The 14,165-nt window shown below is 37.4% G+C and overlaps 1 protein-coding gene across 2 annotated transcripts in view; it reads right to left on the reverse strand.

The window, feature by feature from the left end:
• Zfp91 (ZFP91 zinc finger protein, atypical E3 ubiquitin ligase) overlaps positions 1-14,165 on the reverse strand; it is a 34,472-nt gene that overhangs the window by 13,150 nt on the left and 7,157 nt on the right. For both annotated transcript variants that reach the window (XM_051146185.1, XM_051146183.1), the window contains exons 3-4: positions 727-933; positions 437-473 (exon numbers count right to left, since the gene is read on the reverse strand). In XM_051146185.1, the coding sequence (XP_051002142.1) occupies positions 437-473; positions 727-933 (244 nt within the window). The remainder of the gene's footprint in view (positions 1-436; positions 474-726; positions 934-14,165) is intronic.

Genomic DNA, 14,165 nt, shown 5'->3' on the forward strand with positions numbered 1-14,165 from the left:
CAATACTTAGAATTCAGACTACACAAATAAGACATAATACCTTTAATACAAATCAGAGATAAATGGCCAGTGGCACTAAAACTTAGATATCTGACTTTGTAACGCTGCCTGATAATGTGCTATATCACAAGACTTAAGCAACATTAAATCACCAAATCACTAAGAAAGACAATGGGCAAGACACTTCTATTTTACATTGATGCCCAACACAGGTTAAGGTCACCCAAAGAAGATACTCAAGACATGCTTTTGGAACTAGGAAATTAAAAGTTTTATGTTTAAGGCCCATTCAAGATCAAATGTGGAATATGACTTTGACAAATTAAAACTGAAGTTAATTTGAGGTAATAGATCAAAATTCTATCAAATAAAAACAGTATCAATCATTTCATATACTGTAGCATTCAAAGATTTAAGTATGAAATAAACTTTATACCTAATGCCATCGGGGGACTGATGTTCTTCTGGAACGTCTAGAAAATTAAACCAAAGTTTATTGAAAAACACACACCCAAAATATTTCTCTTCATAGCCAAAGACTTAAGTAAAATTATATTGTATAAAGCAGTTCTAAGAATGGAGACTATACACAACGTGTCTAAAACAAATCCTACCTACATTATCACATGTTCCCCAAATTAAGACATCTAGGTAAATGTTCAGCATTAATTTAAGATTAAAGAACCAATTAGAAATTGAAGGAACCATAATGTATTTATACTATACCATAATCAAGCTGATCTGTAATTGGTTCTGACTTGCAGACGAGTTGCAACGAGCCAGTCTTGGATCTAGAGCTCCTTGTGTTCTCAGTGTCTCGAAGGCGAGAGAGAGATGTTCGGCTACTACTGCGCCAGCCCCGGCTAGGTCTAGTTGTAGTAATGGAAACTTCCTGAGGGAGGACAGAATCATCTTCTTTCTCTTCCTTGGGATCTAAATGAATGAAAGCATAAGTTTCAGGTTTTTAGTTAACCAGTAACCATTCTTACAAATCTACTAGTTGTAAATAGCAGCAAAAATGAAAACAGGTTTTCTGAAATAATAAAAATAAGACAAGAGGATAATTTATCTGGGCATTGTGGTGGTTTGAATAGGAACGGCCCCATAGGCTCATATACTTGAATGCTTAGTTATTATGGAGTAGCACTATTAGTGTGTCCTTGTTGGAGGAAGTGTGTCACCGTGGGGTGGGCTTTGAGGTTTCAAGTGCTCAAGCCAGGCCCAGTATCTCTCTGCCACTTCTCCAGCACATGTCTGCCTGGGTACTGCCATGCTTTTTTGTATGAGTTGCTGTGGTCAAAGTGTTAGATCATTACAATAGTAACTCTAACAAAGACACATGTGGTAGGTAGCATTCCTATAATCCATTACTCAGATGATACAGAAAGATCATGAATTAAGGCCAACAAGATTTAAAAACAAAAACAAAACCCCCAAAGAACCACCAGAACTGAATGGTCAAATTTTTACTGCTGAAGACACCATAAACTTTTGACTACAAGACAAAAATAAGGCTGGGACTGAATTGGATGTTTTGGTGCCTGCTGACTTAACTTCATGGGCTGAAATGTGCTATGCACAGTGCTGGAAAAATCAACAGTCTCATCCAGTCACGCATCCTGAATTCTACAATACTGATCTGGCAGTCAAGATATACCTGTTTCTACAATAATGACATGACTATTATTGGGGTAATCAACTGCTTTCTGAACTGAATTTGAGGTTCATTCCTTAAGAGGGAACTCATGTTTGGTAGAGACAACCTAGTCAAACAAAACCTTTAGCTGCTAGGGAGCCAGGACATGCTCCAAGAGGGGAAATCTATCAGTGTTTATTTTCCTAACCAGACACGATGTCACACTGCTTGTATTTATATTTACATCTACTGATTAGTGCTTTCTCAGCCTTGACTAGACAAGTTTCTTAATGCAGTGAGCAAGCAGTAGGTTAATACAGAGACCCTTAAGTGACCAGAGTACTAAGAATAAGTGATTGTTGAGTCCTCCGCCCTATCCAGGACACCTACACCATCTACTCCAAGGCTCAGGAAACATTATTGGGGGGGGGGGTGTAAGGCCGGAGAAGATGTAAAATGCTGTCTCGACTCTGACACAGCTGGCTGTCACATTGATTTAAAGGAAAAAAAAAAAAAAATCACAGTAACTATAGTTGTCTACATAAGATTAGGGCCTGCAATGTAAGGTCTCATTTGTCTCTTGGAGAAGTTAAATGCTTGCTGGGAGGAGGCAGTCATACTGCCCTGTGATTTGGCCACTTAGTACCTTGTGCACAGGCAAACAGCTCTAGACACCAACATTAAAACAGCACTTATCCTAATATTGCTCCACTCATAAAATACTTTTCATTGTAAAAATAGTACTTTGTTTACTAAAAAAATGCATGTAAAATCACTCCAAGAAACTGATTCATAGAATTCTAACCATTTTAACTCTAAGTTAAACTAAGAAAGTGGTCTCAAAATGAAAACCTGAACTAGGGGTAGCAAGAAGAATAGTTCAAGATGTTTCAACAACTACAATGTTGCCAAGAGTTACTTAAAAGGACTCTACTAACAGGAATGCTCTTCCTTGATGCTAAACTACTTAGATTCACACCACAAATTTAAATTTATCTGTACAGTAACCTCATTGTAAAGTGTAGTTCCAGTGCTGTTCTATTTCAGACTTTGTGAGATATTGTATACAGGCATGCAAACAGTTTTCTATTATCTTATATTTTTATCACACTTTTAGGGTGAATGAAATGAAAAATGACACCTCAAAGATATGGCTTTCAAACATGAAAATAACAAAAACCCCAATTCATTCATAATGATGCCAACATAGCAGTGCAGTATCATGCCTAACCCATCATCCTGATAATTATACAAATAGTAGGACAACATACTGTATAATTATGGTAAGGCTTCATGGACACAGGAACTCCAACACTCAGATGTTGTGGTGCTAGTAATACTAATTCTGTTAGGTTGTAAGGCCTACGAATAACCTTTGCAGATAGTGCATTGTACTCTTTGAGCCCAATTGTGCCAAGCAAGAGTCTGTCTTTTGGTAACATTAAGTCTTACCTTAACATTTATGGTTCTAATTTCAAGGATCTTTCATTTAATCCTGATTTTGCCCATGCTAGTATAGATGGTTGAGTGTTTCTGCTCATACAAAAGTCTAGGCTCAGAACTTAATTCTACCAAATATTAAAAAAACCAACAAAGAAAAACACCCTATAGACTATCTCAAACTCTTAAAAATACTGAGTGGAACACTTTCCAAAGATATTATGATGCTAGCATTACTCTAACACCATGGCAAAAATCCCCCACATACCAATCAATATTCCTTATAAGCTAAATGCTGAGGCACATTTAAGAGAATCAATACGTATTTTTGATATACAAAATAAAACATTAATACCATAATAAAAACATTTCAATAGATATAAGTTGTCAAAAGCAAATATACACTCCTGAGGCACTTACAAGAACTCTCAGTTAACATCATATTCAGTGGCAAGAACAAGTATTTTATCTAAGCTGAAAGTCATGGATGATATATATCTTCGTTAGAAGTTCAAGCCTCAAAAATTAGGGAAAAGAAAACAAAAGAAAAGCACAGGTGGAACTCAAGCAGGGGGAAAAAATAAAAATCTTTTACTACTTATAGATTAAATGACCATAATTGATTGATATCACCTTTCCTAATAAATTCAGAAATGTTGCAGAATGCAAAATCAATACATACAATTCTGTCTTAAATATATTTACCAAATGAATAATCCCCATAGGAAATTCAGAAAATTGTTCTCTTTACCAATTAAGAGGAAAAAAATATTTCCAATAGGATAATCTCCCTAAAAACAGATGTGAAAAAAAAAAATCTGATTTTGTTAACTTGATCCTAAAATTCGTATGAAAATTCTGGAGACTTGGAGCAGTCAAAACTATTGTGGAAAAAGAACAAAATTAAAAGTTACAGTCTGTGGTACTGGCAAAAGTCTAAAAACAGTAAGACAATAAACCGAAAGCCATCCATCCATCTGCGTGTATACATACACAGACATACACAGACGAGTCAACTGATTTTCAATAAGGATACAAGACTGCTGGAATGGGCAATCCCTTCAACAAATGCTATTGGGAAAACAGTATTCACATATAGGATGCTAGATTCTTAGCTCTTAATAATTAATTCAAAATGGATAATATACTTAAGTTTAAGAGCTAATATTTTAAAAGCTCAGAGTGAAGACAGTCTATAAATGAGAGAAAATATTTGTAAACTATGCCTGTCACAATGCTTTTAGCACACAAATCTCATCTTTCAATTTATTAAAAAAACCAAATAACTAGAAATATAAGCAAACGATTTGAACAAATGTTTTATTAAAGATAAACAAGCTAAAAAAAACCCAAACGAACCAAAACCATAGGTAAAGATATTTAACAGCAGTCATTAATGAAATGCAAATCAAAAGCCTGACCATAATTTCATACTGACTAGGATGGTTATAAAAAAAAGAGTGCTGGAAAATGTGAAGAAACTGGGCCCTTCTAAATGCAAGCAGACATGTAATATTGCATAGGAAAACAGAAGATTCTCAAGACTTCAACACAAAAATTACGTATGAGTCAACGATTCTGCTCCTGGCTCATGATTTGGATATAATGGGCTGCCCCAGGGCTCAGGCACTCAAAACTAAGAATTTTTTGTTTTTGTTTTTTAAAATCTGAACAGTATCTATGCTAGGCCTTCACAAGTTACTGGATCATGAAGAGTTCTAATTTCAGTGGATTAATCCAGAGGAATTCACAGCTGTTAGTGGGCCTTGGCTACCACAGAACAGCTTTCCTTCACAGTAATAACAAAGCAGCAGTCTACAGAACAGGAAGTTTTTTTTTTTTTTTTTTTTTTTAAACCAACTTTATATCTGATAGAGGACTAATATCTAAAATATATAAAGAACTCAAGAAACTTGGCATTAAAAAAAAACAACAACAAGTAATCCTATCAAAATAACCCAAATAATATACTATCAACAAATGAAGTACAGATCTAAGTTGAGAATTCTCAATAGAGGAACCTCAAATGGCTGAGAATGTTCAACATCTGTAGTCATTGGGGAAATGTAAATCAAAACTACGTTGAGATTCCATTTTACACCTGTCAGAATGACAGTAACAAAGGATGCAGAGTAAGAGAATACTTCTCCATTGCTGGTGGGAGTATGGAAATCAATATGGTGGATCCTCAGAAAACCAGGAATCGATCTATCTCAAGATGTAGCTATACTCCCTCTTCAACATATACCCCAAGGACAATATATCCACCACAAGGACACTTGTTCAATCATGTTCACTGCTACTCTATTCATAATAGTCAGACACTGGAAACAATCTGGATGTCCCCCAACAGAAGAATGAATAAAGAAAATGTGGCACATTCACACAGTGGAGTATTAGTCAGTTGTTAAAAATTATGACATAGTGTTATTTGCCGGTAAATAGATCAAAGTAGGAAAAGAAAAATCCTGAGTGAGCTAACCCAGACCTCAAAAGATAAATATTGTGTGAATCCACTTATATGTGGCTATTAGCTGTTGAATAAATGATAACCAAGTTACAATCCAAGACCTAGAGAAGTTAGGTCTAGATGGGGACACCTGGATCTTCCTGGAAGAGGGAAATAGATTTTTATGGGTGGATTGAGAGTGGGGGTGGTACAAAGGAATGGGAGGACCAGGTAGGGAAGGGGAAGAGAGATGGGGTTGAGGAAGGAATACAGGGAGAGATGGCTAGAATTGGCATCTGAGGGGTGGTATGGAAGACCTAGTACAGCATAAACTTCCTAAAATATATGACAGTGCTCCTAATGAAGTCTCCAAATAACGAGGAAGATGGAATCCCAACTAGCTATTTCTAATCAACAAAGAAGCTTCCAGTACTGGGACTAGATTTTATCCAGTTGTACTGTGGGCCAAAGGGGGTCACATGGAAATCCCCAAACAACCCTGGCTGTTGACAAAACAATAGATTACTTTCCTTAAACTGACAGCAAGTCCCCATTGCTGAAGACAACTCCCACACAACTTACTAACCACGGAGAGGGTGAGTTGGCACCAACATAGAACCTTCACTTCTAAGATTTAGAGTCTTTGATGTGTGAAGGTACTCTGCAGGCCACCAAAGTGAAGCGAAAACATCAATCTAGCCACAAAACTTCTGATGTACAATCTGTCCTGCCTGTAAAATTATGTAAGGGCAATGATGACACAAAGCTTGTGGAAGTAACTAACCAAAGTCTGATTTGATGTAAAGCCCACTCTGCAAGATGGAAACCATACCTAATACTGTTTGGGTGACCAGAATCTGAGACTAGATAGCTTAAAGGATCTAGGGTAAAACCAAATACTATTGTTCTTAAAAAAAGTAACAATATTCTGTCATGCTCACAGATCAAGGCCTCACTCAGCCGTCATTAGATAAGCTTTCCCCTGTAGCATATGGCAGCAAATACAGAGACCCACAGCCAGACATTATACAGAGACACAGACCTTGGAACACACAGCTTTAAATGGAATGTTTCCATCAAATCTCTCCCCTCAGAGCTCAGGGAACCCTGAGGAAGAAGCAGCAGAAAGAGTTTAAGAAGCAGAGGAGATAAAGGACACCAGGGAAACAAGACCTTCTAAACTAACCAAAGTTCACATGAACACACAGAGACTGAGGCAAGAAGCACACGCCTGACATGGATCTGCACCAGGTCTTACAGCTTTCAGTTTAGTGTTTCCATGGGACTCCAGAATGTGTGAATGAGTGGGTCTCTGATTCTTGTGATGTCTCTTGGGGCTCTTTTTCTTTTGTTGCTTTGCCTTGTCCAACTTCCATGTGATGCTTTTCTGTTTTATCTAATTATATTTTGTTTTGTTATGTTTGGTTGTTATCTCTTAGAAGCCTGTTCTTTTCTAATGAAAGGCAGAAAGGAAGTGGATTCAGGATGGGAAGGGAGGGAGGGAGGAACTGGGAGGCGTAGAGGGAGGGGAAACTGCAACTGGGATATACTGTATGAGTGAGGAAAGAGAATCTATTTTTAATAAAAGGGGAAATTAATTGGGCCTCACTAAAGGACCAGAAACAGGCCAAATGACAGTAGACGCAAACCTTTAAAATGAGGGGCCAAAATAAATCTTTTCTTTTTGTATGTTGTTTTCTCGGGAATTTTATTCTAGCAAAGACAAATCACATGTCAAAATGTAAAAATAGGGATATAATCAAACAAATGCTTATACAGGAATGGCATAGTATCACAATTTACCATGGCCAAAATGTATAAGTAGACCAAATATCTATCAATCAACGAAAGGCTGTGTATCTGCACTAGGAGTTACTTTTGTGTCTACTGGTCAAAATTATCTGACAAAAACAAGACAAGAAAATTTAGAAATTTCAGCCTATAATGGCAGGACAATGTGGCAGTCTATGAATAAAGCACATTCTCACATCATAGCATGGGTTGAAGAAATAGATTGAACCTAGAACCTGGGACAGGTTTAAAATTTTGAGGCCTGCTCCCAGTAACCTAATTATACTACCTAGGCCTCATAACCTCAGGTGTTGCAATTAACTTATCTGTATGGCCTAGGAAGCCAATAACTGATACAATGAGACTGCAGTGTATTTTAAAGGTGCAAGCCCTACGCTGGGCAGAATTTAAACTATTACTAATCTACTAGTAAACTAAACTACTCTAATCCTATGGCCTCAAAACCTACATGTATCTCAATCACTTGCCAATCTGATCCTCTTCAGGTGGCTTCCCTCCAACTGTCAACTGTCCAGTAACCTGCTCTTCCAATCTCCCTTGGAAGCCCCACCTTCTACTTCCTGGCCTTCTGCCCAGCTGATTGGCTAAACAGTGCTTTATTGACAACTGCTATATCCACTCAAGGCATTCTTCCACACTCAGGCTTTAAAGCAGTGTAAGAAACAGGGGAACAAAAGGTAGAAGCACAATCATTTAAGTTGCTATGCAATAGATACTAGACATAAAAGTAATATATTCTACGATTCTATTTAATATGAAAAATCCAGAAAAGGAAAATCTACAGACAGAAAGTAGAAATTACTTTTTTGGGTAGGGAGGAGTCAGGGTAAGAGAGAGGAGGAGTGATTGCTTTCGGATGGTTTGGTGGTCCTCTTTGGTGGTTGTACAATACTGTAAATATACTATCTTAGTCAATGTCCTATTGCTTTAAAGAGATGTCAGGATCACGGCAGCACATAACAGAAAACATTTTGATTGTGGCTTGCTTATATTTAGAACTTCTACTCATGACGGGAAGCATGGTGGCATACAGGCAAACAGTGCTGGAGAGGTAGCTCAAGAGCTCTACATCAGGATAGGCAGGCAGCAGGAAGAGAGCTATTGCACCTGGCTTGGGCTTCTGAAACTCCAAAGCCCACCACTAGTGACACACTTCCTCCAAGAGAGCCACACACACCTACTTCAGGGCATACGTCCTAATCTTTTCAAATAATGCTGCCACCTATGAGCTTATGGAGGCCAGTTTCATTCAAACGACCATATATATTGTCAAAGAACTGTATGCTTTACATTTTAAATTATGCAATTCCCACTCCACCACACCCAGAACACATTTGACAACAGGATACACACATCATAAATAATCATGACCAGACAGGAAAAGAGCCAACTTTCATCTTACTCAAAGATGGTAGCAGCAGGAAGCCAGAATAGCTAAGGTGAAAGAAGACAATTTGACAAGCATGGTTAGTGCTAGGAACTGAGACAACAAGACACTGATATTAATGAGAGAAACATTTCTCTAATACTCTTAAGAAACAAGATAAAGCTAAATAAAACTCCAGGAATTGCAGCCATCTGGTCATGATGAAATATATTAGATGGAGCAACACAATATTTGGTCCTCAGCCTTTCAGGTTACTCATTTATCTAACACCTAGAAAAGTTAATTACAGCTAATATCTGATTCTTAGGTGAAACAGGCTGTGTTTAGTTAGGTTAGAAGCTAGCTTACTTACAGAGAACTAGCAAACCTCAAATACCTACCTACCTAGGACCAGCAATTATTTTTGCCATTTTGCTAAATTTAGCTCATATAACCTTGTCAAATCTTTATATTCCAAGGAAAGAAAAGCAAGTAACTAACTTCCTCATGTTCACAGATTAAGTGGTGGAGCTCACAATGGGAGAGTACAGAAAAGTCCAAAGCTCAAATCCTTCCCACTATATGTATCTACCTAACCAAAGAAAAGAGGAATGAACAGGAAAGGTCGATGTAAACTTCCTTCAGATATGATAATTACATCTAGACAAGGGTCAATAGCTGATCTATTGGTGTGCCTGATATTTATATATCAAAACAGATTGTGTGTGTGTGTGTGTGTGTGTGTGTGTGTACACGCAAACCAAGAGAAATTGTAGCGGATTTTCAAACCACAAGAAATTAAATGACCCAGTCTTGTCCAGTTTGACGTATTCTCCCCAGCTCCCTTAGGCAGGGTTTCCTGTAACTTAGGCTCGTATCAAATGGGATATTTGTAGTTGAGGATGACCATGTATGATCCTTATGTCCCTACTTCCTGAGTGCTGAGATTTAGGTGAGAATACCGTAATATAGGAAACTGGGAAATGAACTCCAGAAAGGCTTCCAGAATGCAAGGCAAGTTACCAACTGAGCTACCTGCACCCCTTAGCCAGATAGTTCATTTATTTTACATTAAATACACTACATATGTACATATATGTTAACATTTAGGCTAGACTCTATTATCTGGTTTTCAATATTCAGTTCAGAAACTAGCCTATAGACTGTAACGTACAAACTTAATAAACACACATTCTTAAGTGATATTAAAAGTTTAGGATAAAACAACAACCAACCAATCAACATATTCCTTTTGACTTTCATAGTACTGACATTAGGTAAATTAGTTTTTTCTTAAAAAGCATCAAAAGACTGGTTTTGCTTTCTCTTTAAAGAGCAGCTCTTAATTTATATTTGTGTTAAATTAATGGCCTCTTTACCTGACAATTAGCTCAGTGCTTAATAGGTATCCCTGGACCTAAAGGATAAGTAATAGCTAGATGTTAGAGCAGCAGAAAGTAAAGATGTATATAAAAACCCTACGGAATGAATTGAAAAGTTAGCTCACAATGCCTTAAGAAGACATGACAAACTGTCATCACATTAAGAAGCTCCTGGCAGGATTTGTATTTTATTCTAATAAGAATTCCAGTAAGTAAGTAGCATGATCAGATTTTTTCTCTCTGCTCCCTTCTTCTCTTTCCTTCTTTGAGATAGGTTATCAAGCAGTCCAGCTGGCTTGAACTCTCTATGTAGCCTAAGATAGATGTGAACTGATTTTCCTGCCTCTGCTTCTCAAGTGCTGGATTACAAGTGTACTATTACAGATAGGTTCAGATTTGCATGTTTATACAGAAACAGGGCTTGATGGCACTCTTGTAATCATTTTAACACTTAGGAGTCTAAGGCAGAATGATCCCACAAATTTGAGGTCAGCGTAGACTACCTAGCAAGACATTGTCTCAAAAAATTTATTCTAATTGAACATAAAACAGTGACCTATGTTTGGGGCCAGTAGGGGCAGGCGTGGAGAGGAAAAATGGGAAACAGGTATGATCATATTTCACTGTATATTTTATGGAATTCTCAATAAGAATTTTAAAAATTATTTCTAGAATCAGAACTACCAATGAAATAGGTCATAAAAAACAGCTTGTAAAGGCATTAACATTGAAGATGTTAAAGTGCTGCTAAAGCCTGACATAGAGAATTCTAGTGATGAGGTATACTTTAAGTGTGACGTAACTTAGAGACATTGTCACTTTTACAGTTGTACTTTCCCTTTCACACAGCTACCTAAGATTGTCATGTAACAATGCTCGTCTAGCCATTTACAAGCCACAGGTAAGAGAACCTATAACTAGGCAGCAGCTACCATACATGTCAGATGACTCTTTCCAAAGTTAGGTGATTTCAGAAATGTCCCAGTGAGTCCCAAAGAAAAATTACTCAGCCACCTCAGAAAAATAAATTGGTTTTAATGTTCCAAATTTAGTATCCTATGTATTTAGTATTATACAATGCAATACACCAATTTAAAAATTCCTCCAGTCTCAGTGCCTTCACTTTTAAATGAAAGGATAGGGGAAATGAGCTCTGAAGTTACATCCAACTCACTGGTACACTCTTCAAATTCCAAGAGGTTAGACAGAATTAAAAAGATACCAGAATTAAAGTGTTAGAGTATTCAGAGGACTTTTTGTTAAACATAATGCTTAAGCTTGCTCTTAAATATCACTAAAATGATTACGAAGCAATAAAAATGACAGAATCACAAAGTCAAAAGAACACACAAAGAGGCAATACAACCAGTCACATTTCAACAACATAGATAATAATAAAAGACTCAGGTCAAGTGGAGCAGTGAGGCTCCAAATAAACACATTACGGAAAAGAAATATAACTAAAAAAAAAAAAAAAAAAAAAAAAAAAAAAAAAAAAAAAAAAAAAAAAAGCAAAAAAACAAACAAACAACAAAAAACCCCAAACCACATTATACATTTTAAATCACTCCAGAAATGTTCAATAATTGGAGTTACGACGCCATTTCTCAAAATGAGATTATAGAGGAGAATGAAAAGTTCAAGTTTTCCAAAGTAGTTTGTGATTGGTCTGGTTAAGTACATGCCTATAGCCACAGCATCTGGGAGCCTGACAAGGGAGAATTTAGTTTTATTTTTAGGCAAGCCTGGGCAAAACCAGAAAATAGGTTCTATCTCAAAAAAGTTTTGATCATAGAGATCCCATGCTACGTATGTTTTTATTATTTAAGAGAAAATTTAAAACGCCCTCTTCCCAGGTCCAGCTAACAAGACATACAACAATTTCTCTTTAAAGATAATGAACTGATCTGTGGAAACGCCACTTGCACATTACTCATTTTTATATTAAGACAGGGCCTAGAACTATGTAGGGCAAGCCAATGTTGTCCTGCCTGCTCGGATTACTATATGCAACTACGTTTGCCTCAGACTCCTACTTTCGAAAGCTTCCTATCCCACATTACTCTTGAGAAAATAAAAACCAATTCATCCACACTTCTACTCTGCTTTTTCATACTTTTCAAAAACAGAAAGAAAGAAAGAAAAAAAGGGAACAAAATGTGATAGCCCTGGGTTTTTTGTTGTTGTTGTGTTGTTTTTAAAACAATTTTTTTTTCTTGGTAGACAGGGTTTCTCTGTGTAGCCTTGGCTGTCCTGGAACTCTCTGTAGACCAGGCTTGCCTCCCAAGTGCTGGGATTAAAGGCGTGCACTACCACTTGGCTTCAAAACAATTTTTTAAGTGTATCCAGTAACTGTCTTTGTATGTTAATTAAAAGACTGGTGCCTAGTAGTTTCTGGGTAGATTTAAGACAGGAAACAATAAAGATTAAGGTGTGATCAAATGTTTGAAACTTTTCTACTCTACATTATGTATCAAAAGCCGGAGGCTAAATTAGCTAACCGCTAATGGCCAGTGATTAAATCAACCATACTCACTCAGTGAAGCTTCCAGAAGAGCCCGCCTACCTCACCACCAAACAAAACAAAACAAGTGGGTTGAGTGAATACAAATTCCTGGAGGGTGGTCCATCAAGACAGAAAAGGGTATAGACAGATGTTCCTTACCGTTTAGTCTCCTATTCCTTGCTATGCATTGATATCCATTGCTATTTCCTTTCTATTCTAATTGTTTTCCCAATTCCCATGAGTTGCTCTACCAAAATTAGTTGGCCCAATGAAGTGAAATGCGGAAACATTTTCAGTGTTAGTGGGACTTGATATTGGCATTGGAAGTGGTGAACAATTCTGTGAGAGCAACCTGTGGCACGGCATGCTACCTAGCCCCAAGTACATAGTAATGGAACTGGGTATCCAAACTGAATTCTACTAGAGTAGTGGTTCTCAAGCTGTGAGGAGAGACCCCTTGGGGAGGGTCTCAAGTGACCCTGTCACAGGGGTCGCATATCAGGTGTCTTGCATATCAGATATTTACATTCCAATTCCTAGCAGTTGCAAAACTATAGTTATGAAGGAGCAAAGAAATATTTCATGGTTGAGGGTCACCACAACATGAGGAACTATACTTAAAGGGTCGCAGCATTAGGAAGGTTGAGAACTAACTGCTGAATTAGAGGAATCCTAGTTAATACCGAAAAGACCAGCTGCTTGCCATGTGAAACGACCAAATCTCTACAAAAACTGGTAAATTTGACCTGTGTTTTGAAAATTTAAGATTGTACTAATAGTTTGTTAGTCCTACACAACCAGAAATGAGGAAAATTAAGCCACTGAGAGCTAAAAAAGGCATAAATATTTTAAATGTCATTCTGTCATTCCAGTGATAAGGTGTGTGTGTGTGTGTGTGTGTGTGTGTGTGTGCGCGCGCGCACACAGTGCAGGGATTGGGACAGAGTCTCATTCTGAAGCCCAAGTTGACTTCAAAATTTTTAAGTCTCCTGCCTCAGTTTCCCAAGCCCTGGGATTATAGACCTTAACTACCACATACAGTAAGAAGTTTATTCTCAGTATTAATATGCCCATGTTGTAGTGCCCAGTTGTTGGCCTGAATACCAATCTACAGCAGTTGAAGGACTTTAAGACTTAAGTTTGGGGAAGAAATTCAATTTCAAGACTGTATCAGCCTAGAGTTTAGACTAAAAACTCTAAAACCAAGCTGAATTTTTACCCTACTAGTTGACCCTGAGTTTCTCAAAATTCATTTTAACTGATGAGTAATTTATTTAGTGGTGTAGTAAAGGCTTCTACTTTAACCTTGTCTCAGCACCTACTTAGCTTTATAATAGTAACAGAGGCAAGACTCTTTCAATTTCCACCTGTCCCCACAAGCCCCAAGACAGAGTTTCTCTGTGTAGCCCTGGCTGTTCTAGAACTTACTCTGTAGACCAGACTGGCCCAGAACTCAGAGATCCACCTGCTTTTGCCTCCCTAAATGCTGGGATTAAAAGGTATGCACTAGCACTGTCTGGCAACTTTTAATAGCACACCCCAAATGCCTTGAGTGTAGCCAAGGATAAAACCTT

The sequence above is a fragment of the Acomys russatus genome, chromosome 5 (assembly GCF_903995435.1).
Source record: "Acomys russatus chromosome 5, mAcoRus1.1, whole genome shotgun sequence".
Lineage (NCBI taxonomy): Eukaryota > Metazoa > Chordata > Mammalia > Rodentia > Muridae > Acomys > Acomys russatus.